The sequence below is a fragment of the Ranitomeya imitator genome, chromosome 4 (genome assembly GCF_032444005.1).
Source record: "Ranitomeya imitator isolate aRanImi1 chromosome 4, aRanImi1.pri, whole genome shotgun sequence".
NCBI lineage: Eukaryota > Metazoa > Chordata > Amphibia > Anura > Dendrobatidae > Ranitomeya > Ranitomeya imitator.
The window spans coordinates 629,910,435-629,937,890 of record NC_091285.1 but is presented as its reverse complement, the minus strand read 5'-3'; the positions used below and the strand labels follow the sequence as shown (position 1 = coordinate 629,937,890).

Genomic DNA, 27,456 nt, shown 5'->3' with positions numbered 1-27,456 from the left:
TTCAGAAATCAGGTACTTTAGTAAGCCTTAATCACAATTATACACCTGTTTTATGTCGCCATCACTATTTTGGCACATGGGAATATATATTGTATTATATATTGTGTAATAATAATTATGAGCAGCAGTAAAAATGGCTGTTGCAGTAAAACTTCCACCTCCTACACTGCTCTGCACCATCATTAAGTAGCTGTATTAAAATGTTCTGCTTTTAATTAGAAATGTTCAGAAATGAGCAAAAACCTGCGCGCAGTGACGTCACTCAGTCGGATGGAAGATGGCGGCTCTGAGGTGACGTTGCCCTCCAGCCAGTGGTGACGTTGCCATAGTCCGGAACCAAGCCTCGCTTTCAGCATTGCTTAACCCCGCCCTTAGACAGCTTACAGCCAATCAGCAGCCGAAGATGCTTTCCGGACGGAGGCGTGACACGCAGGAGGCAACAGTGAGCGCACAGCCCAGTCCTATCACTACTGTCATGTCTCCCCGCGCCCCGGGTTGTGGGACCCTCAGACCCCAGCTAGTCCCGCTGCTCGTGCTGCTGCTGCACCTCGGCCTGGCCCGGGGCCTCTATTTTCACATCGGGGAGACGGAGAAACGATGCTTCATTGAGGAGATCCCGGATGAGACCATGGTGATAGGTGAGAGCGGCAGGTGCGGCTTGTGCTGAGCGCTGGTTAATACAGGGTTAAAAGCCCTGACAGGTGCCTGCAGTGTTGCTGTGGCAACGATTTTATATTTTTGTGGTAACAGTTGTAACAAACTCCGCTGCTATGGAAACAGATTTAAAAGTTTTTTGACTTTAAAGAGACAGTAACCGAAATGCTGCTGCTTGCTCCAGCTATGCGGGCGTTATGTAACACTAGATGGTGGCCCGATTCTAACGCATCGGGTATTCTAGAATATGTATGTAGTTTATTTATGAAGATTTTAGAATAATACATTGAATACACAGGATTCGGCCGGCCACGACCAATTAGCGAAGCGTGGTTCAAATCCCGCGCCAATTCGCGGCCGTACTGCGCCTGTCACTGATTGTTCGCGGCCAGCCACATAGTATATAGCACAGCCACGCAGTATATAACAGCCCACGTAGTAAATAGCACAGCCACGTAGTATATAACAGCCCACGTAGTATATAGCCCAGCCCACATAGTATATAACACAGCCCACGTAGTAAATAGCACAGCCACGTAGTATATAACAGCCCACGTAGTAAATAGCACAGCCACGTAGTATATAACAGCCCACGTAGTATATAGCCCAGCCCACATAGTATATAACACAGCCCACGTAGTAAATAGCACAGCCACGTAGTATATAACAGCCCACGTAGTATATTGCCCAGCCACGTAGTATATAACAGCCCACGTAGTATATTGCCCAGCCACGTAGTATATAACAGCCCACGTAGTATATAACAGCCCACGTAGTATATTGCCCAGCCACGTAGTATATAACAGCCCACGTAGTATATTGCCCAGCCACGTAGTATATAACAGCCCACGTAGTATATTGCCCAGCCACGTAGTATATAACAGCCCACGTAGTATATTGCCCAGCCACGTAGTATATAACAGCCCACGTAGTATATTGCCCAGCCACGTAGTATATAACAGCCCACGTAGTATATAACAGCCCACGTAGTATATTGCCCAGCCACGTAGTATATAACAGCCCACGTAGTATATTGCCCAGCCACGTAGTATATAACAGCCCACGTAGTATATTGCCCAGCCACGTAGTATATAACAGCCCACGTAGTATATTGCCCAGCCACGTAGTATATAACAGCCCACGTAGTATATAACAGCCCACGTAGTATATTGCCCAGCCACGTAGTATATTGCCCAGCCACGTAGTATATAACAGCCCACGTAGTATATTGCCCAGCCACGTAGTATATAACAGCCCACGTAGTATATTGCCCAGCCACGTAGTATATAACAGCCCACGTAGTATATTGCCCAGCCACGTAGTATATAACAGCCCACGTAGTATATAACAGCCCACGTAGTATATTGCCCAGCCACGTAGTATATAACAGCCCACGTAGTATATTGCCCAGCCACGTAGTATATAACAGCCCACGTAGTATATTGCCCAGCCACGTAGTATATAACAGCCCACGTAGTATATTGCCCAGCCACGTAGTATATAACAGCCCACGTAGTATATAACAGCCCACGTAGTATATTGCCCAGCCACGTAGTATATTGCCCAGCCACGTAGTATATAACAGCCCACGTAGTATATAACAGCCCACGTAGTATATAACAGCCCACGTAGTATATAACAGCCCACGTAGTATATTGCCCAGCCACGTAGTATATAACAGCCCACGTAGTATATTGCCCAGCCACGTAGTATATAACAGCCCACGTAGTATATTGCCCAGCCACGTAGTATATAACAGCCCACGTAGTATATTGCCCAGCCACGTAGTATATAACAGCCCACGTAGTATATAACAGCCCACGTAGTATATTGCCCAGCCACGTAGTATATTGCCCAGCCACGTAGTATATAACAGCCCACGTAGTATATTGCCCAGCCACGTAGTATATAACAGCCCACGTAGTATATTGCCCAGCCACGTAGTATATAACAGCCCACGTAGTATATTGCCCAGCCACGTAGTATATAACAGCCCACGTAGTATATAACAGCCCACGTAGTATATAACAGCCCACGTAGTATATTGCCCAGCCACGTAGTATATTGCCCAGCCACGTAGTATATAACAGCCCACGTAGTATATTGCCCAGCCACGTAGTATATAACAGCCCACGTAGTATATAACAGCCCACGTAGTATATTGCCCAGCCACGTAGTATATAACAGCCCACGTAGTATATTGCCCAGCCACGTAGTATATAACAGCCCACGTAGTATATAACAGCCCACGTAGTATATTGCCCAGCCACGTAGTATATTGCCCAGCCACGTAGTATATAACAGCCCACGTAGTATATTGCCCAGCCACGTAGTATATAACAGCCCACGTAGTATATTGCCCAGCCACGTAGTATATAACAGCCCACGTAGTATATAACAGCCCACGTAGTATATTGCCCAGCCACGTAGTATATAACAGCCCACGTAGTATATTGCCCAGCCACGTAGTATATAACAGCCCACGTAGTATATTGCCCAGCCACGTAGTATATTGCCCAGCCACGTAGTATATAACAGCCCACGTAGTATATTGCCCAGCCACGTAGTATATTGCCCAGCCACGTAGTATATAACAGCCCACGTAGTATATAACAGCCCACGTAGTATATTGCCCAGCCACGTAGTATATAACAGCCCACGTAGTATATTGCCCAGCCACGTAGTATATAACAGCCCACGTAGTATATTGCCCAGCCACGTAGTATATAACAGCCCACGTAGTATATAACAGCCCACGTAGTATATAACAGCCCACGTAGTATATAACAGCCCACGTAGTATATAACAGCCCACGTAGTATATTGCCCAGCCACGTAGTATATTGCCCAGCCACGTAGTATATAACAGCCCACGTAGTATATTGCCCAGCCACGTAGTATATAACAGCCCACGTAGTATATTGCCCAGCCACGTAGTATATAACAGCCCACGTAGTATATTGCCCAGCCACGTAGTATATAACAGCCCACGTAGTATATTGCCCAGCCACGTAGTATATAACAGCCCACGTAGTATATAACAGCCCACGTAGTATATTGCCCAGCCACGTAGTATATTGCCCAGCCACGTAGTATATAACAGCCCACGTAGTATATTGCCCAGCCACGTAGTATATAACAGCCCACGTAGTATATTGCCCAGCCACGTAGTATATAACAGCCCACGTAGTATATAACAGCCCACGTAGTATATTGCCCAGCCACGTAGTATATAACAGCCCACGTAGTATATTGCCCAGCCACGTAGTATATAACAGCCCACGTAGTATATTGCCCAGCCACGTAGTATATAACAGCCCACGTAGTATATTGCCCAGCCACGTAGTATATAACAGCCCACGTAGTACATAACAGCCCACGTAGTATATTGCCCAGCCACGTAGTATATAACAGCCCACGTAGTATATTGCCCAGCCACGTAGTATATAACAGCCCACGTAGTATATTGCCCAGCCACGTAGTATATAACAGCCCACGTAGTATATTGCCCAGCCACGTAGTATATAACAGCCCACGTAGTATATAACAGCCCACGTAGTATATTGCCCAGCCACGTAGTATATTGCCCAGCCACGTAGTATATAACAGCCCACGTAGTATATTGCCCAGCCACGTAGTATATAACAGCCCACGTAGTATATTGCCCAGCCACGTAGTATATAACAGCCCACGTAGTATATTGCCCAGCCACGTAGTATATAACAGCCCACGTAGTATATTGCCCAGCCACGTAGTATATTGCCCAGCCACGTAGTATATAACAGCCCACGTAGTATATAACAGCCCACGTAGTATATAACAGCCCACGTAGTATATAACAGCCCACGTAGTATATAACAGCCCACGTAGTATATAACAGCCCACGTAGTATATAACAGCCCACGTAGTATATAACAGCCCACGTAGTATATAACAGCCCACGTAGTATATAACAGCCCACGTAGTATATAACAGCCCACGTAGTATATTGCCCAGCCACGTAGTATATAACAGCCCACGTAGTATATAACAGCCCACGTAGTATATAACAGCCCACGTAGTATATAACAGCCCACGTAGTATATTGCCCAGCCACGTAGTATATTGCCCAGCCACGTAGTATATAACAGCCCACGTAGTATATTGCCCAGCCACGTAGTATATAACAGCCCACGTAGTATATTGCCCAGCCACGTAGTATATAACAGCCCACGTAGTATATTGCCCAGCCACGTAGTATATAACAGCCCACGTAGTATATTGCCCAGCCACGTAGTATATAACAGCCCACGTAGTATATTGCCCAGCCACGTAGTATATAACAGCCCACGTAGTATATTGCCCAGCCACGTAGTATATAACAGCCCACGTAGTATATTGCCCAGCCACGTAGTATATAACAGCCCACGTAGTATATAACAGCCCACGTAGTATATTGCCCAGCCACGTAGTATATTGCCCAGCCACGTAGTATATAACAGCCCACGTAGTATATTGCCCAGCCACGTAGTATATAACAGCCCACGTAGTATATTGCCCAGCCACGTAGTATATAACAGCCCACGTAGTATATAACAGCCCACGTAGTATATTGCCCAGCCACGTAGTATATAACAGCCCACGTAGTATATTGCCCAGCCACGTAGTATATAACAGCCCACGTAGTATATTGCCCAGCCACGTAGTATATAACAGCCCACGTAGTATATTGCCCAGCCACGTAGTATATAACAGCCCACGTAGTATATAACAGCCCACGTAGTATATAACAGCCCACGTAGTATATTGCCCAGCCACGTAGTATATAACAGCCCACGTAGTATATTGCCCAGCCACGTAGTATATAACAGCCCACGTAGTATATTGCCCAGCCACGTAGTATATAACAGCCCACGTAGTATATTGCCCAGCCACGTAGTATATAACAGCCCACGTAGTATATAACAGCCCACGTAGTATATTGCCCAGCCACGTAGTATATAACAGCCCACGTAGTATATTGCCCAGCCACGTAGTATATAACAGCCCACGTAGTATATTGCCCAGCCACGTAGTATATAACAGCCCACGTAGTATATTGCCCAGCCACGTAGTATATAACAGCCCACGTAGTATATTGCCCAGCCACGTAGTATATTGCCCAGCCACGTAGTATATAACAGCCCACGTAGTATATTGCCCAGCCACGTAGTATATAACAGCCCACGTAGTATATTGCCCAGCCACGTAGTATATAACAGCCCACGTAGTATATAACAGCCCACGTAGTATATTGCCCAGCCACGTAGTATATAACAGCCCACGTAGTATATTGCCCAGCCACGTAGTATATAACAGCCCACGTAGTATATAACAGCCCACGTAGTATATTGCCCAGCCACGTAGTATATTGCCCAGCCACGTAGTATATAACAGCCCACGTAGTATATTGCCCAGCCACGTAGTATATAACAGCCCACGTAGTATATTGCCCAGCCACGTAGTATATAACAGCCCACGTAGTATATAACAGCCCACGTAGTATATTGCCCAGCCACGTAGTATATAACAGCCCACGTAGTATATTGCCCAGCCACGTAGTATATAACAGCCCACGTAGTATATTGCCCAGCCACGTAGTATATAACAGCCCACGTAGTATATTGCCCAGCCACGTAGTATATTGCCCAGCCACGTAGTATATAACAGCCCACGTAGTATATAACAGCCCACGTAGTATATTGCCCAGCCACGTAGTATATTGCCCAGCCACGTAGTATATAACAGCCCACGTAGTATATTGCCCAGCCACGTAGTATATAACAGCCCACGTAGTATATTGCCCAGCCACGTAGTATATAACAGCCCACGTAGTATATTGCCCAGCCACGTAGTATATAACAGCCCACGTAGTATATAACAGCCCACGTAGTATATAACAGCCCACGTAGTATATAACAGCCCACGTAGTATATAACAGCCCACGTAGTATATAACAGCCCACGTAGTATATAACAGCCCACGTAGTATATAACAGCCCACGTAGTATATAACAGCCCACGTAGTATATTGCCCAGCCACGTAGTATATAACAGCCCACGTAGTATATTGCCCAGCCACGTAGTATATAACAGCCCACGTAGTATATTGCCCAGCCACGTAGTATATAACAGCCCACGTAGTATATTGCCCAGCCACGTAGCATATAACAGCCCACGTAGTATATTGCCCAGCCACGTAGCATATAACAGCCCACGTAGTATATTGCCCAGCCACGTAGCATATAACAGCCCACGTAGCATATAACAGCCCACGTAGTATATAACAGCCCACGTAGTATATAACAGCCCACGTAGTATATAACAGCCCACGTAGTATATAACAGCCCACGTAGTATATAACAGCCCACGTAGTATATAACAGCCCACGTAGTATATAACAGCCCACGTAGTATATAACAGCCCACGTAGTATATAACAGCCCACGTAGTATATAACAGCCCACGTAGTATATTGCCCAGCCACGTAGTATATAACAGCCCACGTAGTATATTGCCCAGCCACGTAGTATATAACAGCCCACGTAGTATATTGCCCAGCCACGTAGTATATAACAGCCCACGTAGTATATTGCCCAGCCACGTAGTATATTGCCCAGCCACGTAGTATATAACAGCCCACGTAGTATATTGCCCAGCCACGTAGTATATAACAGCCCACGTAGTATATTGCCCAGCCACGTAGTATATAACAGCCCACGTAGTATATTGCCCAGCCACGTAGTATATAACAGCCCACGTAGTATATTGCCCAGCCACGTAGTATATAACAGCCCACGTAGTATATTGCCCAGCCACGTAGTATATAACAGCCCACGTAGTATATTGCCCAGCCACGTAGTATATAACAGCCCACGTAGTATATAACAGCCCACGTAGTATATAACAGCCCACGTAGTATATAACAGCCCACGTAGTATATAACAGCCCACGTAGTATATAACAGCCCACGTAGTATATAACAGCCCACGTAGTATATAACAGCCCACGTAGTATATAACAGCCCACGTAGTATATTGCCCAGCCACGTAGTATATAACAGCCCACGTAGTATATTGCCCAGCCACGTAGTATATAACAGCCCACGTAGTATATTGCCCAGCCACGTAGTATATAACAGCCCACGTAGTATATTGCCCAGCCACGTAGTATATAACAGCCCACGTAGTATATTGCCCAGCCACGTAGTATATAACAGCCCACGTAGTATATAACAGCCCACGTAGTATATTGCCCAGCCACGTAGTATATTGCCCAGCCACGTAGTATATAACAGCCCACGTAGTATATTGCCCAGCCACGTAGTATATAACAGCCCACGTAGTATATTGCCCAGCCACGTAGTATATAACAGCCCACGTAGTATATTGCCCAGCCACGTAGTATATAACAGCCCACGTAGTATATTGCCCAGCCACGTAGTATATAACAGCCCACGTAGTATATTGCCCAGCCACGTAGTATATAACAGCCCACGTAGTATATTGCCCAGCCACGTAGTATATTGCCCAGCCACGTAGTATATAACAGCCCACGTAGTATATTGCCCAGCCACGTAGTATATTGCCCAGCCACGTAGTATATAACAGCCCACGTAGTATATTGCCCAGCCACGTAGTATATAACAGCCCACGCAGTATGTAGCCCAGCCCACGCAGTATGTAGCCCAGCCCACGCAGTATGTAGCCCAGCCCACGCAGTATGTAGCCCAGCCCACGCAGTATGCAGCCCAGCCCACGCAGTATGCAGCCCAGCCCACGCAGTATGCAGCCCAGCCCACGCAGTATGCAGCCCAGCCCACGCAGTATGCAGCCCAGCCCACGCAGTTTGTAGCCCAGCCCACGCAGTATGCAGCCCAGCCCACGCAGTATGCAGCCCAGCCCACGCAGTATGCAGCCCAGCCCACGCAGTATGCAGCCCAGCCCACGCAGTATGCAGCCCAGCCCACGCAGTATGCAGCCCAGCCCACGCAGTATGCAGCCCAGCCCACGCAGTATGCAGCCCAGCCCACGCAGTATGCAGCCCAGCCCACGCAGTATGCAGCCCAGCCCACGCAGTATGCAGCCCAGCCCACGCAGTATGCAGCCCAGCCCACGCAGTATGCAGCCCAGCCCACGCAGTATGCAGCCCAGCCCACGCAGTATGCAGCCCAGCCCACGCAGTATGCAGCCCAGCCCACGCAGTATGCAGCCCAGCCCACGCAGTATGCAGCCCAGCCCACGCAGTATGCAGCCCAGCCCACGCAGTATGCAGCCCAGCCCACGCAGTATGCAGCCCAGCCCACGCAGTATGCAGCCCAGCCCACGCAGTATGCAGCCCAGCCCACGCAGTATGCAGCCCAGCCCACGCAGTATGCAGCCCAGCCCACGCAGTATGCAGCCCAGCCCACGCAGTATGCAGCCCAGCCCACGCAGTATGCAGCCCAGCCCACGCAGTATGCAGCCCAGCCCACGCAGTATGCAGCCCAGCCCACGCAGTATGCAGCCCAGCCCACGCAGTATGCAGCCCAGCCCACGCAGTATGCAGCCCAGCCCACGCAGTATGCAGCCCAGCCCACGCAGTATGCAGCCCAGCCCACGCAGTATGCAGCCCAGCCCACGCAGTATGCAGCCCAGCCCACGCAGTATGCAGCCCAGCCCACGCAGTATGCAGCCCAGCCCACGCAGTATGCAGCCCAGCCCACGCAGTATGCAGCCCAGCCCACGCAGTATGCAGCCCAGCCCACGCAGTATGCAGCCCAGCCCACGCAGTATGCAGCCCAGCCCACGCAGTATGCAGCCCAGCCCACGCAGTATGCAGCCCAGCCCACGCAGTATGCAGCCCAGCCCACGCAGTATGCAGCCCAGCCCACGCAGTATGCAGCCCAGCCCACGCAGTATGCAGCCCAGCCCACGCAGTATGCAGCCCAGCCCACGCAGTATGCAGCCCAGCCCACGCAGTATGCAGCCCAGCCCACGCAGTATGCAGCCCAGCCCACGCAGTATGCAGCCCAGCCCACGCAGTATGCAGCCCAGCCCACGCAGTATGCAGCCCAGCCCACGCAGTATGCAGCCCAGCCCACGCAGTATGCAGCCCAGCCCACGCAGTATGCAGCCCAGCCCACGCAGTATGCAGCCCAGCCCACGCAGTATGCAGCCCAGCCCACGCAGTATGCAGCCCAGCCCACGCAGTATGCAGCCCAGCCCACGCAGTATGCAGCCCAGCCCACGCAGTATGCAGCCCAGCCCACGCAGTATGCAGCCCAGCCCACGCAGTATGCAGCCCAGCCCACGCAGTATGCAGCCCAGCCCACGCAGTATGCAGCCCAGCCCACGCAGTATGCAGCCCAGCCCACGCAGTATGCAGCCCAGCCCACGCAGTATGCAGCCCAGCCCACGCAGTATGCAGCCCAGCCCACGCAGTATGCAGCCCAGCCCACGCAGTATGCAGCCCAGCCCACGCAGTATGCAGCCCAGCCCACGCAGTATGCAGCCCAGCCCACGCAGTATGCAGCCCAGCCCACGCAGTATGCAGCCCAGCCCACGCAGTATGCAGCCCAGCCCACGCAGTATGCAGCCCAGCCCACGCAGTATGCAGCCCAGCCCACGCAGTATGCAGCCCAGCCCACGCAGTATGCAGCCCAGCCCACGCAGTATGCAGCCCAGCCCACGCAGTATGCAGCCCAGCCCACGCAGTATGCAGCCCAGCCCACGCAGTATGCAGCCCAGCCCACGCAGTATGCAGCCCAGCCCACGCAGTATGCAGCCCAGCCCACGCAGTATGCAGCCCAGCCCACGCAGTATGCAGCCCAGCCCACGCAGTATGCAGCCCAGCCCACGCAGTATGCAGCCCAGCCCACGCAGTATGCAGCCCAGCCCACGCAGTATGCAGCCCAGCCCACGCAGTATGCAGCCCAGCCCACGCAGTATGCAGCCCAGCCCACGCAGTATGCAGCCCAGCCCACGCAGTATGCAGCCCAGCCCACGCAGTATGCAGCCCAGCCCACGCAGTATGCAGCCCAGCCCACGCAGTATGCAGCCCAGCCCACGCAGTATGCAGCCCAGCCCACGCAGTATGCAGCCCAGCCCACGCAGTATGCAGCCCAGCCCACGCAGTATGCAGCCCAGCCCACGCAGTATGCAGCCCAGCCCACGCAGTATGCAGCCCAGCCCACGCAGTATGCAGCCCAGCCCACGCAGTATGCAGCCCAGCCCACGCAGTATGCAGCCCAGCCCACGCAGTATGCAGCAATGTGGGCATCATATCCCTGTTAAAAAAAGAATTAAAATAAAAAATAGTTATATACTCACCTTCCGTCGGCCCCCGGATCCAAGCGAAGCGTTTACCGATGCTCCTCGCGACGCTCCGGTCTCAAGAGTGCATTACGGTCTCGCGAGATGATGACGTCGCAGTCTCGCGAGACCGCTACGTCGTCATCTCGCGAGACCGCAATGCATGGACCGGCCACCGGAGCGTCGCGAAGAGCGGGAAAGGCCTGGGCTGGAACCGGAAGGTGAGTATATAATGATTTTATTATTATTTTTTAACATTAAATCCCACGCCAGTGTCGCTGATTGGTCGCACCGGCTGGGTGTATCTGTGACAGACGGACGGAAGTGACCCTTAGACAATTATATACTAGATCAGGAGGCTGATAACAGAGAGCAATAGACCTTTAAGCCTAGGGAGATTTTCCTTTTACTGACTGTTAGTGAATTATTTTTAACTGGTAGAGCTGTGAGAGGGATCGGGTGGGTCTCACTGATGCCATATTGGGGTACATATTAGGTTTTGATCGTTTTTCATTGTTTTGTTTTTTTTCTTTGTGTGTGAGGTGCTGTGATAAAAAGATGACAATTTTGGTGTTTTAATTTCCTTTTTTTTTTTACACTTGCTCTCTTGAGGGAAACAATCTTATATTTTCACGGGACTTTTACATACGCGGTCATAACAAATGCCTTTTTTCAGAATTTGACATTTTGTTTATTTTTAACTTGGGAAAATAAAGCGATTGCAATTAGTTTTGTCTTTTTTTCTTTTTAATAGTTCTTTTTTTTACTTTTCACTTTTTTTTTTTCTTCCCCAGTCACATAAGGGAATTGAACCTGCAATAATTTCTGCACTATATACTTCAATACTGTACTATGGGTGTGTAGTAAAAATCACGGCCTGCTATAAACCCCGTAGTTTGTGATTGGCATTAACGGGAGAACTAGCATGGCTGCAGTAGGGGTCTCCAGCAGGTCCCTTGCTGCTCATCAGCATCCCCCAATTGTGTGGAGTGGAGGTCGATGGGCAGGTAAACGGCCGCTGGGGCCGAGTCGTGGTGCATAAATGGCTGACAGTGACTGACAGCCACATTTTGGAGACTATTGGCAGCCATCAGTGCTAGCCCACCGCTGGTCGCTGCTGTCAGAGGCAGATGCTGGCTGTGTAGTACAGTTGCCATCTGTCCCGTGTGCACTGGGCCCAGCTCCACACACCCTGACTCACTCCATGACCCATATATCCATCATAGATCATTAAAGGGGTGGTCCGAAACGAATATTTATTTTAACCTTAAATGACTATTTAATCTCATAATCTAATCTTCTTTTTCAAATATATTTTAAATATAAAGTCCCTATTATACTTTCACAACTTTATTTATATTACTACTTCCTCTTTGATGCTTCATTTGAGAATCCCCAGTGCATGCTGGGACACTAAAAGGAGACGTCATCAGGGGGCAGAGGATGCGGTCACTGTCCCCTCCCTATAACGAAGCTTTATGGGTGACGTCCGTGGCCGGGATAGTCCCTACCTGCGCCGGACTTCTGCTCAATAGGATGAATGACAACAAATGTCCATTAGTAAAATAAACCCCTTATTTTAGAACAATATTTATTTGCTGTGAATGTGCGGATACTGCTACAGTGATAGGGGGGGATGTATTTGGTCGGTACAATGGTTTGGGGTCGCTGGTGTCACAACCACGTGAAGGCCAAGACTTGAGATTTCCAATACATCACCTTCAAGAATTGTTTGATTATTTCTGCCTAATATGTCACCCCCTTTGATAGAGGTAACGACGTGATCAGTTTTAATCTTATGGCTGATGGGTTTCTTTGTGTTCTTTATATTGCGGCCGCTCCTGTTTATCTGAGATTCCGTTATTGTCTCTATACTGACACATTGGGGGAGATCCATCGTGGTATAATGCAGTGTGCACCATCCTCATCGTCACACGTCAGACATGTTAGTGTCTCAGCACCTCCATCGATGACAAGTAGAGGGTCTGATGCCCCTCGTGTGAGCAGTGGTGGTAGTGATCTGTGCACCCACCGTTTATGGCACGGGTGGTCACACATGTTCTGCTGGATCCTAGTCACAGAAGTGAAGGTAGCGGTGGTCTCAGTAGGGCAGTTTTCAGGTTATTGTGGAAAGAAAGCACAGTCCAAGGTGAGCGAAGAGCTGGATTCATCAGTCTCGTTCTTTTTAATTGCAGGAAATTATAAGACTCAGCTGTGGGACAAACAGGCCGAGACGTTTCTGCCGTCTACGCCAGGTCTGGGCATGCATGTGGAGGTGAAGGACCCTGACGGCAAGGTAAATGGAGGCTGTTCTCGCTGCATCTTGTATATTACCCCTGTAAGACCATTGGAGATGCATGGAGACAAATTCACACGTCTCATATATTCTATGGTTCTTGGCTGCTATTCTCAGCCCAACCTGACCCTTGTTCTCCTGACAAGAACTAATGACCTCATACGCGTATGTCACGCTGATAATTCAGGTCAGAAGACCTTTCAGTCTAGCTGCGAGTGACAGCCTGAGCATGTATAATGGGGTCTCGTGAAGCTGCTGAAAGACAGCATTGATGCAGCTCCTTAGAAAAGACCCTGAAGTTGTAGCAGCTTTCTGTTCTATTAAACCTTTATTGCAAACTACGGTACTTGCTGTTAACCAATAACCACAAAAAATTATTTTGCTCTCATTTCTTATTTGACAGTCTCTCTCAGGACTGGGCTATAAGGCATCAGCACCTCATATATCTGTGTGGCCCTTCCCTAAGGCTATATATGATATTTTGTAGCAGGGTTGTGTTTGTCAGAGAGTCTGGCTGTGTGTGGGGTATAGATGATATTTTGAAGCAGTGCTGTGTTTGTCAGTCTGGCTGTGTGTGGGGTATACATGATATTTTGTAGCAGGGCTGTGTTTGTCAGAGAGTCTGGCTGTGTGTGGGGTATACATGATATTTTGTAGCAGGGTTGTGTTTGTCAGAGAGTCTGGCTGTGTGTGGGGTATACATGATATTTTGTAGCAGTGCTGTGTTTGTCAGAGAGTCTGGCTGTGTGTGGGGTATACATGATATTTTGTAGCAGTGCTGTGTTTGTCAGAAAGTCTGGCTGTGTGTGCGGTATACATGATATTTTGTAGCAGGGCTGTGTTTGTCAGAGAGTCTGGCTGTGTGTGGGGTATACATGATATTTTGTAGCAGGGTTGTGTTTGTCAGAGAGTCTGGCTGTGTGTGGGGTATACATGATATTTTGTAGCAGGGTTGTGTTTGTCAGAGTCTGGCTGTGTGTGGGGTATACATGATATTTTGTAGCAGGGCTGTGTTTGTCAGAGAGTCTGGCTGTGTGTGGGGTATACATGATATTTTGTAGCAGGGTTGTGTTTGTCAGAGAGTCTGGCTGTGTGTGGGGTATACATGATATTTTGTAGCAGTGCTGTGTTTGTCAGAGAGTCTGGCTGTGTGTGGGGTATACATGATATTTTGTAGCAGGTTTGTGTTTGTCAGTCTGGCTATGTATGGGGTATATATGATATTTTGTAGCAGTGCTGTGTTTGTCAGAGAGTCTGGCTGTGTGTGGGGTATACATGATATTTTGTAGCAGGTTTGTGTTTGTCAGTCTGGCTATGTATGGGGTATATATGATATTTTGAAGCAGTGCTGTGTGTGGGGTATACATGATATTTTGTAGCAGGGCTTTATTTGTCAGAGAGTCTGGCTGTGTGTGGGGTATAGATGATATTTTGAAGCAGTGCTGTGTTTGTCAGTCTGGCTGTGTGTGTGGGGTATACATGATATTTTGTAGCAGGGCGGTGTTTGTCAGAGAGTCTGGTTGTGTGTGGGGTATACATGATATTTTGTAGCAGGGTTGTGTTTGTCAGAGAGTCTGGCTGTGTATGGGGTATACATGATATTTTCTAGCAGGGTTGTGTTTGTCAGAGTCTGGCTGTGTGTGGGGTATACATGATATTTTGTAGCAGGGTTGTGTTTGTCAGAGTCTGGCTGTGTGTGGGGTATAGATGATATTTTGAAGCAGTGCTGTGTTTGTCAGTCTGGCTGTGTGTGGGGTATACATGATATTTTGTAGCAGGGCGGTGTTTGTCAGAGAGTCTGGCTGTGTGTGGGGTATAGATGATATTTTGTAGCAGGGTTGTGTTTGTCAGAGAGTCTGGCTGTGTGTGGGGTATACATGATATTTTGTAGCAGAGCTGTGTTTGTCAGAGAGTCTGGCTGTGTGAAGAGTGATATGGAGCATGAAGCTTTCTGTATCATCCATCTAGTAACAGATTTGCATCATATGACTTATTTACCATAGTATGAATCTAATTTCATCTTGATTTTTCTTTCTTGTAGGTCATCCTCTCTAGGCAGTACGGTTCAGAAGGCCGATTTACCTTCACATCTCACACCCCCGGGGAGCACCAGATCTGCCTGCACTCCAACTCTACCAGAATGTCCCTTTTTGCTGGAGGCAAACTGGTATACAATTCTTCCTGTGGACATCCATATCATCTATTTTTTCAGTTAGTGACACATGGGATTGAGAGCAGCCATGGCGTTGTGGTGTTCAGCCTTATCTCACAGTAATACGTCACTCTGTCTCTAGAGGACCTAGACAGCTTATTGCTTTTACCAGACCCCATGTAATTCTTCTTCTCCCCTGTGGAGGCGCTGCAGCTTCATTCTACCACAGATTACACCTGATTGCATTGGTATAGGGTTACCCCGCCCCCCCCCCCCCAAAAAAAAAATAACTGTAAAACATAGTTAATAATGCACAGCACAATGTATCACAAAATATTTGTTAAACGCACAAAAAGATACTACACTACAAAATTAATAACAGACGGAAGAGAGATGTTCACAAAGTTAAAGGGGTTATCCAGGATTTTGCTTCCCGGTGACTATTTCACCTGACTAAAGGTGGTCACAGACTGCTCCTTCTGGTGATTCTCCTACTTCCTGTGATGTCGACAGAGCAGATCGCTGAGCTGGTTGTCAATCAGCATGACATCAACCGAGCAAGAAGCAGGAAAATTGTTGTCAGGAGTCGTCCAAGATCGTTGCAGGGAGCACAGGCTGGTAGTTAGCCATTACTTGCCGATTGCTGTGCCACTTACTGGATGAAAGTCTTTAACGAGCCTCGTCGTATGGCTTACTTTTAGGATTGCTACATCCAATAGGTATCACTAGAGTTAGACTCCTCTCCCAATCAGACGATGATATTTGTATATTTTAATTACCAGAGGACCATTGCATGGCTTATAAGTCTCCTTACACTTCCCTGTCCACAAGGAGATGTATTATCCCTTATGATCCACAGAAAATGCATTTTCACCTCTTCCAGCGGTGCTTGGTTGGTGCTGCTGTTCCCGGTGGGTGACGTTATTGTCACGTCACTGCTGTGAAGAAATATTGAAGGCCGCAGTCAGTCAGTAGTTGCTGATTGGCTGCAGCGCTCAGGTGACATGAAAATGTCATGTGAACACAGGGAGATCAGACGCTAAAATGGCGCCTGTGCAGGAGGGGAGTATCGGCTTTTCTTAATTAACTCGGGGGACTTGGGCATTTAAAAAGGGGGCTGCCAAGTAGTGCACAACCCCTTTAATAATTCTGTATGTTCAGAAAGCTGATTTTGGGAATAACCCTTGATTACCTGGGCATGACAAGGACTTTCGTTCCTTGCAGAGAGTTCATTTGGACATCCAGATTGGAGAACACACAAACAATTACCCGGAGATCGCAGCAAAGGACAAACTAACAGAACTACAGCTCCGGGTTAGACAACTCCTGGATCAGGTGGAACAGATCCAAAAGGAGCAGAACTATCAGAGGGTAAGATGGCGGAGCCGCGGTGGGAAGTCCAAGCCAAGTTCTTTACTCATTTTCCATGGTTTAGACTCCATGGTTTGGTTCCATGGGTCGGAGCGTCACATTGCAACACCACTTCTAATGGTTGTCATTGGCTTCACTGTAAGTCGCCTGGGACTTGGGTACATTTTGCAGTTTTTCTTTGTCATTCCACAACCTAATGATTTCTCAGGGTTGGGGGGATCATCAGTGAGATAGAGTAGGCAATGTGGAGGTATATGGACATGGGCAAAATACTTCTACGATGCTACGACCCCTCCTGAGGACTAATCATGCATTTGCTTTATCCAGACGGAGAAGAGTAAGTGCTCCGGCGCCAATGCAGTCTGTGTGGCTCTTCTTTGCTTTATCCAGATGAATACGTGATTATTACTCGAGAGGGGTCCAAACGTTGTAAATTTATTTCGCCCATGTCTATATACCTCCACATTGCCAACTATATATCTGAACATTAAAATTACTTTCGTATCTTCTAACTTAGAGTGCAGTGGATTATTCCATAGTCATTGAAAATCTAAAGGCTCCCCCGTACACATTAGCCTAAGGCAGATTGGGCTTGGTAATACTCCAGATCGGCTGGTAGTCTAATGTACAGTACAGATCAAAAGTTTGGACACACCTTCTCATTTCAAGATTTTTCTGTATTTTCATGACTATGAAAATTGTACATTCACACTGAAGGCATCAAAACTATGAATTAACACATGTGGAATTATATACTTAACAAAAAAGTGTGAAACAACTGAAATTATGTTTTATATTCTGGGTTCTTCAAAGTAGCCACCTTTTGCTTTGATGACTGCTTTGCACACTCTTGGCATGCTCTTGATGAGCTTCCAGAGGTAGTCACCGGGAATGGTCTTCCAACAATCTTGAAGGAGTTCCCAGAGATGCTTAGCACTTGTTGGCCCTTTTGCCTTCACTCTGCGGTCCAGCTCACCCCAAACCATCTGGATTAGGTTCAGGTCTGGTGACTGTGGAGGCCAGGTCATCTGGCGTAGCGCCCTATCACTCTCATTCTTGGTCAAATAGCCCTTACACAGCCTGGAGGTGTGTTTGGGGTCATTGTCCTGTTGAAAAATAAATGATGATCCAACTAGACGCAAACCGGATGGAATCGCATGCCGCTGCAAGATGCTGTGGTAGCCATGCTGGTTCAGTATGCCTTCAATATTGAAAAAATCCCCAACAGTGTCACCAGCAGAGCACCCCCACAGCATCACAGCTCCTCCTCCATGCTTCACGGTGGGAACCAGGCATGTAGAGTCCGTCCGTTCACCCTTCCTGCATCACACAAAGACACTGTGGTTGGAACCAAAGATCTCAAATTTGGACTCATCAGACCAAAGCACAGATTTCCACTGGTCTATTGTCCATTCCTTGTGTTCTTTAGCCCAAACAAGTCTCTTCTGCTTGTTGCCTGTCCTTAGCAGTGGTTTCCTAGCAGCTATTTTACCATGAAGGCCGGCTGCACAAAGTCTCCTCTTAACAGTTGTTGTACAGATGTGTCTGCTGCTAGAACTCTGTGTGGCATTGACCTGGTCTCTAATCTGAGCTGCTTTTAACCTGCGAATTCTGAGGCTGGTGACTCGGATAAACGTACAGTTATATGAAAAAATTTGGGCACCCCTATTAATCTTAAGCTTAATGTTTTATAAAAATTGTTTTTTTTGGCAACAGCTATTTCAGTTTCATATATCTAATAACTGTTGGACACAGTAATGTTTCTGCCTTGAAATGAGGTTTATTGTACTAACAGAAAATGTGCAATCTGCATTCAAACAAAATTTGACAGGTGCATAAGTATGGGCACCCTTATCATTTTCTTGTTTTAAATACTCCTTCCTACTTTTTACTGACTTACTAAAGCACTTTTTTTGGTTTTCTAACCTCATTGAGCTTTGAACTTCATAGCCAAGTGTATGCAATCATGAGAAAAGCTACTTAAAGTGGCCACTTGCAAGTTGTTCTCCTGTTTGAATCTCCTCTGAAGAGTGGCATCATGGGCTCCTCAAAACAACTGTCTAATGATCTGAAAACATAGATTATTCGACATAGTTGTTCAGGGGAAGGATACAAAAAGCTGTCTCAGAGATTTAACCTGTCAATTTCCACTGTGAGGAACATAGTAAGGAAATGGAAGAACACAGGTACAGTTCTTGTTAAGGCCAGAAGTGGCAGGCCAAGAAAAACATCAGAAAGGCAGAGAAGAAGAATGGTGAGATCAGTCAAGGACAATCCTCAGACCACCTCCAGAGAGCTGCAGCATCAACTTGCTGCAGATGGTGTCACTGTGCATCGGTCAACTATACAACGCACTTTGCACAAGGAGAAGCTGTATGGGAGAGTGAGGCGAAGAAGCCGTTTCTGCAAGCACGCCACAGAGTCGGCTGAGGTATGCAAAAGCACATTTGGAGAAGCCAATTTCTTTTTGGAAGAAGGTCCTGTGGACTGATGAAACCAAGATTGAGTTGTTTGGTCATACAAAAAGGCGTTATGCATGGCGGCCAAAAAACACAGCATTCCAAGAAAAACACTTGCTACCCACAGTAAAATTTGGTGGAGGTTCCATCATGCTTTGGGGCTGTGTGGCCAATGCCGGCACGGGAATCTTGTTAAAGTTGAGGGACACATGGATTCCTCTCAGTATCAGCAGATTCTTGACGATAATGTTCATGAATCAGTGACAAAGTTGAAGTTACGCAGGGGATGGATCTTTCAGCAAGACAATGATCCAAAACACCGCTCCAAATCTACTCAGGCATTCATGCAGAGGAACAATTACACTGTTCTGGAATGGCCATCCCAGTCCCCAGACCTAAATATCATTGAACATCTGTGGGATCATTTGAAGAGGGCTGTCCATGCTCGGTGACCATCAAACTTAACTGAACTGGAATTGTTTTGTAAAGAGGAATGGTCAAAAATACCTTCATCCAGGATCCAGGAACTCATTAAAAGCTACAGGAAGCGACTAGAGGCTGTTATTTTTGCAAAAGGAGGACCTACTAAATATTAATGTCACTTTTCTGGTGGGGTGCCCATACTTATGCACCTGTCAAATTTTGTTTGAATGCAGATTGCACATTTTCTGTTAGTACAATAAACCTCATTTCAAGGCAGAAACATTACTGTGTCCAACAGTTATTAGATATATGAAACTGAAATAGCTGTTGCCAAAAAAACAATTTTTATAAAACATTAAGCTTAAGATTAATAGGGGTGCCCAAACTTTTTCATATAACTGTATCCTCAGAAGCAGAGGTGACTCTTGGTCTTCCTTTCCTGGGGCGGTCCTCATGTGATCCAGTTTCTTTGTAACAGTCTATTCAGTAGGACTATCAGCTGTGTATCCACCCGACTCCTGCACAACACAACTGATGGGCCCAACCCCATTTATAAGGCAAGAAATCCCACTTATTAAACCTGACAGGGCACACCTGTGAAGTGAAAACCATTCCCAGTGACTACCTCTTGAAGCTCATCAAGAGAATGCCAAGTGTGCAAAGCAGTCATCAAAGCAAAAGGTGGCTACTTTGAAGAACCTAGAATATAAGACATAATTTCAGTTGTTTCACGCTTTTTTGTTAAGTATATAATTCCACATGTGTTAATTCATAGTTTTGATGCCTTCAGTGTGAAATGTACAATTTTCATAGTCATGAAAATACCGAAAAATCTTTAAATGAGAAGGTGTGTCCAAACTTTTGCTCTGTACGGTATATGTGGCCATTCCTCAGTATGGGGATGGTGTATAGGTGGCTCTCTGATCTAATTCCTAGAGTAGCTGCTGTGTCCCCCCCCCCATTTATTACATCCATCCACACTAATAGGCTATAGTTCCACATGAGATCTCCAGAGTTCCATCCCTTTATGCTTATTAATACGAGCCGCGCATCCACTGATTCCTTTCTCTTTGTTGCAGTATCGTGAAGAGCGGTTCCGACTAACCAGCGAGAGCACGAACCAGCGCGTCCTGTGGTGGTCCATTGCCCAGACCCTCATCCTCATCCTCACTGGCATCTGGCAGATGAGACACCTTAAGAGCTTCTTCGAGGCCAAGAAACTAGTGTGAACCGTGTACCTCCATGCCCAGCTCTGCCTACTGTGTACCCGCCACGTGTGGACAAGAAGGAATGGTTATTATCCCCATCTGCTCGATACCAGTAGATATTCTCTTTATATGTACAGACCTACAAAAAAAAAGCCCAAACCTCAATGAAGACCGGTGGGTTCTAAGCTCCAATCGCTCAGGTCCTGGCTGCTGCCGTCACTTATATTTATAGGTCTCCACCATTCACTCCCGGCGGTGACAGCAGCAGCGTCTATATGGGGGGTAGGAAGGTTTGTAACAAATAAAAGTGAAGTGTTATCGGTTCCTGCAGTAAGTGAATGGAGCCCGATAATGAGGAGGTTCCAATTCTCGCATTCGTGTGTTTCCACTTCTCTAGACGGCCATTAAAGGGGTTGTCCGGCCGGCAAACAGTTTTCAGAATGGGTTACAATGATAACGGGATGTCGCTCTTCCTGATCTCTGGCTGTTCCTGTTCCGCCGCTTCCCCTTTCTCACCACTGCTCAACTGACCGGATCCCAGGAAGTGTCTGAATGGTGGTGGGATAGATAGGACTTTGTTTTTTATGTTTTCTTAGCTGAACAAGCCCCTTTAAAGATATTTTCATCCAAAAGCAAACCCCTTCAGGTAAGTATATGTTCAAGTAGTTATTCCATCTGCTTATGGGAACGCTGGGCGATAGCCAGTGTGGCTGCCAGTCCAGATCCTCAGCAGCCGTCACTAATCTCTCTTACATTCCTAGATTCTAGTTATTCCGAGATGTAGGGGCAGCCATTGCTTAGCTCGGCTATTATTGGGAAAGCAGTACACCTGTAACGATGGGTGGTTCTTTTCTTGTGGTACGTTTTGGATAGATTAGAAGGAAGAAACTGGATTTTCCGGGGAAGTGCTCTTTAAAGGGAATCTGTCCATAGGTTTTTGCTATGTGATCAGAGGGAGGGGCTGAGACACTGATTTCAGTGATGTGTCACTTATTGGGCTATGTGCTGTTGTTTCAATGCAATGAGTATTTCATCAGCAGGAGATTATCAATGTGGGACAATAGCTCACATGCATCCTGGTCCAACCCCAACACCGATTTAATAGCTTTCTGTTCGTATACAATGTACACATAAAGCTGTGGTGTGAGTGGGGGCAGCTTGTTGAGCTCTGCTACATCTAAAATCTCTGATTGTGCCACAACTGCTGTACCCAGTAACCTAAGCGACACATCGCTGGAATCGGGGTCTCTTTTCCTACATTGTGCTGCTCTCAGATGAGAAAGCAGGAATCTGGTGAAAGATTCCCTTTAAAGGGACACTGTCACCTGGATTTGGAGGGAACAATCTTCAGCCATGGAGGCGGGGTTTTTGATTCACCCTTTCCTTACCCGCTGGCTGCATGCTGGCTGCAATATTGGATTGAAGTTCATTCTCTGTCCTCCATAGTACATGCCTGCGCAAGGCAAGATTGCACCTTGTGCAGGCATGTACTACGGAGGACAGAAAATGAACTTCAATCCAATATTGCAGCCAGCATTCAGCCAGCGGGTAAGGAAAGGGTGAATCAAAAACCCCAAAACCCCGCCTCCATGGCTGAAGATTGTTCCCTCCAAATTCAGGTGACAGTGTCCCTTTAAATGCTATAGGGAAACTGGTGCAGAGGAAAAGTGGAGGAGCGGCTTGGTGAGAAATCCCATTATTGGCAGATATTCACAATTTGTACATTTAGTGATTTGCAGACTTGTCGGTATGTTAGTAATCTGTAGATAAAGGGCGTCGTCTGGTGCCGGCTTATATATTATTTCTACACTTGTCTACTAAATGATGTAAACTACAGACTACTAGTTTTAAAGGCAATTTCAGGTTTTTACTACCCAATGTGAGAGCAGCACAAGGTAGGGGCAGAAGCCCTGATTCCAACAATCTGTCACTTACTGGGCTCCTTCCTGTAGTTTTGATTAAAAACTGTTTTCTGAATGCTGGGCTCTGTATAATCCGCCCACACCCCTTATTGGCAGCTTTCTGTGCACACTGTGCATATGCAGAAAGCCGCCAATCAATGGTGGTGGGAGGTGGGATAGAACTGCATGGCAGCAGGTTTACCAGTCCTCTAGTGATAATCTTCTGCTGATAAAACAGTGATTGTATCAAAACTACAGGTAGCAGCCCAGTAAGTGAGACATTGCTGGAATCAGGGCTTCCGCCCCTGCATTATGCTGCTCTCAGGGTAGCAAAGACCTGGTGGCAGATTCCCTTTCATGGTACAGGAGGAATAAATGTCTGGGAGATCTGTGGCATTAACCCTTTGTTTACACAGTGCATATGTTTTTTTATTTTTTGCATCTAAAAGGGGTTTGTAAATGTCACTGCCGCGCTGCAGCTGTGCGATAGCTTTTCTTTAGCGGAAGTTTCTGCCGCCGGTGGTCCCAGCCTGACGCCTCCCCCCGCGGTCACACTGCTAGAGCACTGTTTGTACCTTACAATAATTAGGGTGACACTACATCCCCCCCCCCCTCGTCACGGCCCCCGGAACGATGTGTCTGATACTTTATTACTGGGGGATTACATCGAGGAATATTTGTCTCTTTCTGTGACTATTGACTTGTAATAAAGAGAATATTTCCGTGTCCCTGAGATCTGTGTCTGGTGTCCAGCGGTGATGTGTGGGGTCCACGTCTGTGGAGTGTGGGGTCCGCTGGAGGGAGCAGGGACGTGTGACGTGTGTGCGCCTGTGTAATGAGTGGTGTACACTGAATGGCCTCTTTATTAGAGACAGTTCTCCTGATTAAAGGTCTATAGAAATGACGTAACCGCAGCGTGCACCATAAGGCCGGGGTCCTGTGACTATTCTTCCCCAAATTGTGGCCATCCCTGGCGCTATCGCCCATCAGCACCGCAGACGTTATACCTCAGAGCTGCACTCCTATCGCTAGTTACACTGTGGGATTAAGAATAAGGCCTCGTTCACACGTCCTTGTTTAAACACATCAATGAAAAAAAGGTGCTGGGGTTATCAGTGTACGATCCCGGAGTCTGCCTTTAAAGGGAATTTGTTACCAGGCTTTTCCTGTCCCATCCCAGAGCAGCATGATGTAGGGGCAGAGACCCTGATTCCAGCGATTTATCACTTACTGGGCTGCTTTCTGCAGTTTTACTAAAATCTGGTTGCAAATCTACCAATTGAATGCTGAGCTCTATAACCCCACCCAATCCACTGATTGTTGGCAGCTTTCTGTGTACACTCTGCATAGGCAGAAAACTACCAATCTGGTGAGGGTGGAGTTATATAGAGCTTATGTATGGAAGACTACGTGGCAGGAGGTTTACTAGTCCTCTAGTGGTCATCTCCCGTTTAAGGCTTCATGCTGAAATGTGAAGGTTTGCTACCATACTGTTCCAGTTTTACTTACCCAGGATTGAATTTTCCACCCTGGATGGTTTTATATATATATATATATATATATATATATATATATATATATATATATATATATATATATAGGTTCATGTTGCCGCCATGAAAAAAGGACGTAAGAGCGCAGAAACTACGTCCGTAAAACTCGCAAAAAATACGGCACAATTATTCTCTATGCCCCTGCTCCTATCTGCCGTATTTTACTGATCAGTATTATACGGCTTTCTACGGCCGTACAAAATCGCAGCATGCCGCGTTTGTCACCGTACTGCGCAAGAAATACGCCAATGAAAGTCTATGGAAGCGTGAAAAATACGGATTTCACACGGACAAGCAGTGTGACTTGCGAGAAATACGCAGCGCTGTTAGAGAGAAAAGCCGGTAATTCAGTGCGGTGTACAGTAAAATCACACTGACAGCTTACAGTAGAATAGGTAGAATAAATGTGTACACATAGAATAGGTATATATATATATATATATGTCAGTGAGACACATATATGTATATATATTAATATTTATTCCAGCGCTATACAGCTTGAAAGCCGGTAATTCAATTACCGGCTTTTTCTTTCTCCTTCCTAAAACCCGACATGATTTGAGACATGGTTTACATACAGTAAACCATGTCTTCTCTCCATTTTTTTTGCAGATTCCACACTACTAATGTCAGTAGTGTGTATCTGCAAAATTTGGCCGTTCTAGCTCTTAAAATAAAGGGTTAAATGGCGGAAAAAATTGGCGTGGGCTCCTGCGCAATTTTCTCCGCCAGAGTAGTAAAGCCAGTGACTGAGGGCAGATATTAATAGCCTGGAGAGGGTCCACGGTTATTGCCCCCCCCCTGGCTAAAAACACCTGCCCCCAGCCACCCCAGAAAAGGCACATCTGGAAGATGCGCCTATTCTGGCACTTGGCCACTCTCTTCCCATTCCCGTGTAGCGGTGGGATATGGGGTAATGAAGGGTTAATGCCACCTTGCTATTGTAAGGTGACATTAAGCCTAATTAATAATGGAGAGGCGTCAATTATGACACCTATCCATTATTAATCCAATTGAATGAAAGGGTTAAATAAAACACAAACACATTATTTAAAATTATTTTAATGAAATAAAAACAATGGTTGTTGGAGTATTTTATTCTACGCCCAATCCAGTCACTGAAGACCCTCGTTCTGTGAGTAAAAAAACATAATAAACCAACAATATACTTACCCTCCGCAGATCTGTAACGTCCAACGATGTAAATCCTTCTGAAGGGGTTAAAACATTTTGCAGCAAGGAGCTGTGCTAATGCAGGCTGCTCCTCGCTGCAAAACCCCGGGGAATGAGGCTAAATATAGATCAATGAGCTATGTTTAGCTTCATTTGTGGTGAGGCGCCCTCTGCTGGATGTTCATAGATCGTGGGAAATTTCCTAGAAAGCTCCCAGGCTTTCTGGGGGCAGATGTTTTTAGCCGGGGGGGCCAATAACCATGGACCCTCTCCAGGCTATTAATATCTGCCCTCAGTCACTGGCTTTACTACTCTGGCGGAGAAAATTGTGCGGGAGCCCACGCCAATTTTTTCCGCCATTTAACCCTTTATTTTAAGAGCTAGAACGGCCAAATTTTGCAGATACACTCTACTGACATTAGTAGTGTGGAATCTGCAAAAAAAATGGAGAGAAGACATGGTTTACTGTATGTAAACCATGTCTCAAATCATGTCGTGTTTTAGGAAGGAGAAAGAAAAAGCCGGTAATTGAATTACCGGCTTTCAAGCTGTATAGCGCTGGAATAAATATTAATATATATACATATATGTGTCTACAGAGATAGAGATAGAGCCCGATATGTCATGGACTCCTATACCCCACCCTGGAAACATCCCCTATCCTCTAAAAGGAATTTGATATTCCCTGGACCTCTATATGCCCCCCCTCCCCCACCCCCGTATTTTTACCATATGCTTTGGCAATGCTAACATGTACTTAGTCCTGCCAATAAAGCTCATTTGAATTTGATAGAGATAGAGATAGATTTTTTTCTTTTTGGGACACATGGATCACTTCTATAGCGGTATGTTGGTTTTGCAAGCCTGCGAGAAAACCACGCAGTACGGATGCCATACGGATTACATACGGAGGATGCCATGCGCAAAAAACGCTGACACACCCTGCCTACGGAGGAGCTACGGACCACTATTTTCGGGACATTTCAGCGTATTACGGCCGTAATATACGGACCGTATTTTCATACGCTGAGTGTGAAGCCGGCCTAACTTCACCCAACAGCTCGTCCATGGAGAAGGCAGAGGGTTATTATCACCTCTGCCCTCCTGGTCACTGTACACACAGTGCTGAGCAAGTATATAGATACGGAGCAGTAACATGGCTTCCTCCTACCGTCCGGAGATCACATGGTCACCAGATTCCAAAAGTGAAAAGGATCTGCTGGATTGTGGCACCGCAGGCTTTATATGCCCTGTAACGGGGGCTAATATGGTCACTCCAGTTCCGATAATAAAAATGTATATAAATGTTGAATTGCCGTCCGAATGCGTTTTATAACCTTATGAGCAGAGGAAAATCTAAAATTAAAAACAGACGATGCAAGGCCGGTAGTGAAGAGCGACCGTGCTGGGATAAGGTGTTATCTGAGCATGCTCGGGAGCTAACAGAGTGTCTTCGGCGTGCTCGAAAAATATGTCCGAGTCCCCGCGGCCGCATGTCTTTGAGATCTGCAACACATGTAGAGATTGACTAACAAGCTGTCGAACAGGCGTGAGACATGCATCGCGGGGACTCGGACATATTATTTGAGCATGCTGAGATAACGCCTTATCCCAGCACGGTCCCTCATCACTAAAGGCCACCTCTCTGCTTCTAGTCTCCATCCCCTCCCGGCACAGCTAATAACTAAAAATGATTGTTACAGAAAGGGGAGCACAATTTGGAATGTATTTTAGTGCTTCTTTTTGGTAATAAAACAAAAAAAAATAGTGAAAAACAGACAGTATTTCCTTTTTTCTTAACATTTACCTTCTGATAATTAAAAAAATTTTTTTGAAAGAAATCCGAATATTAAAACTAAATAAAAGTTAGTTTTAGTGTGTGTGTGTGTGTGTGTGTGTGTGTGTGTGTGTGTGTGTGTGTGTGTGTGTGTGTGTGTGTGTGTGTGTGTGTGTGTGTGT

General features: G+C 46.8%; 1 protein-coding gene across 2 annotated transcripts; it reads left to right on the top strand.

Moving 5' to 3' along the window:
- Positions 1–417: 417 nt before the first annotated feature.
- TMED4 (transmembrane p24 trafficking protein 4) lies at positions 418–23,504 on the top strand. 2 transcript variants are annotated; one of them, XR_011320851.1, is made up of 6 exons: positions 418–638; positions 13,157–13,257; positions 15,299–15,424; positions 16,634–16,780; positions 20,742–22,163; positions 22,490–23,504. XR_011320851.1 is itself a non-coding variant. In XM_069766704.1 (5 exons), the coding sequence occupies exons 1-5, from the start codon at positions 476–478 to the stop codon at positions 20,889–20,891; spliced, it is 687 nt and encodes a 228-aa protein (XP_069622805.1). In that variant the 5' UTR covers positions 418–475; the 3' UTR covers positions 20,892–23,504. The 2 variants fall into 2 exon arrangements, 1 of the variants encoding a protein (XP_069622805.1); XM_069766704.1 differs by having other exon boundaries at positions 20,742–23,504.
- Positions 23,505–27,456: the final 3,952 nt, after the last annotated feature.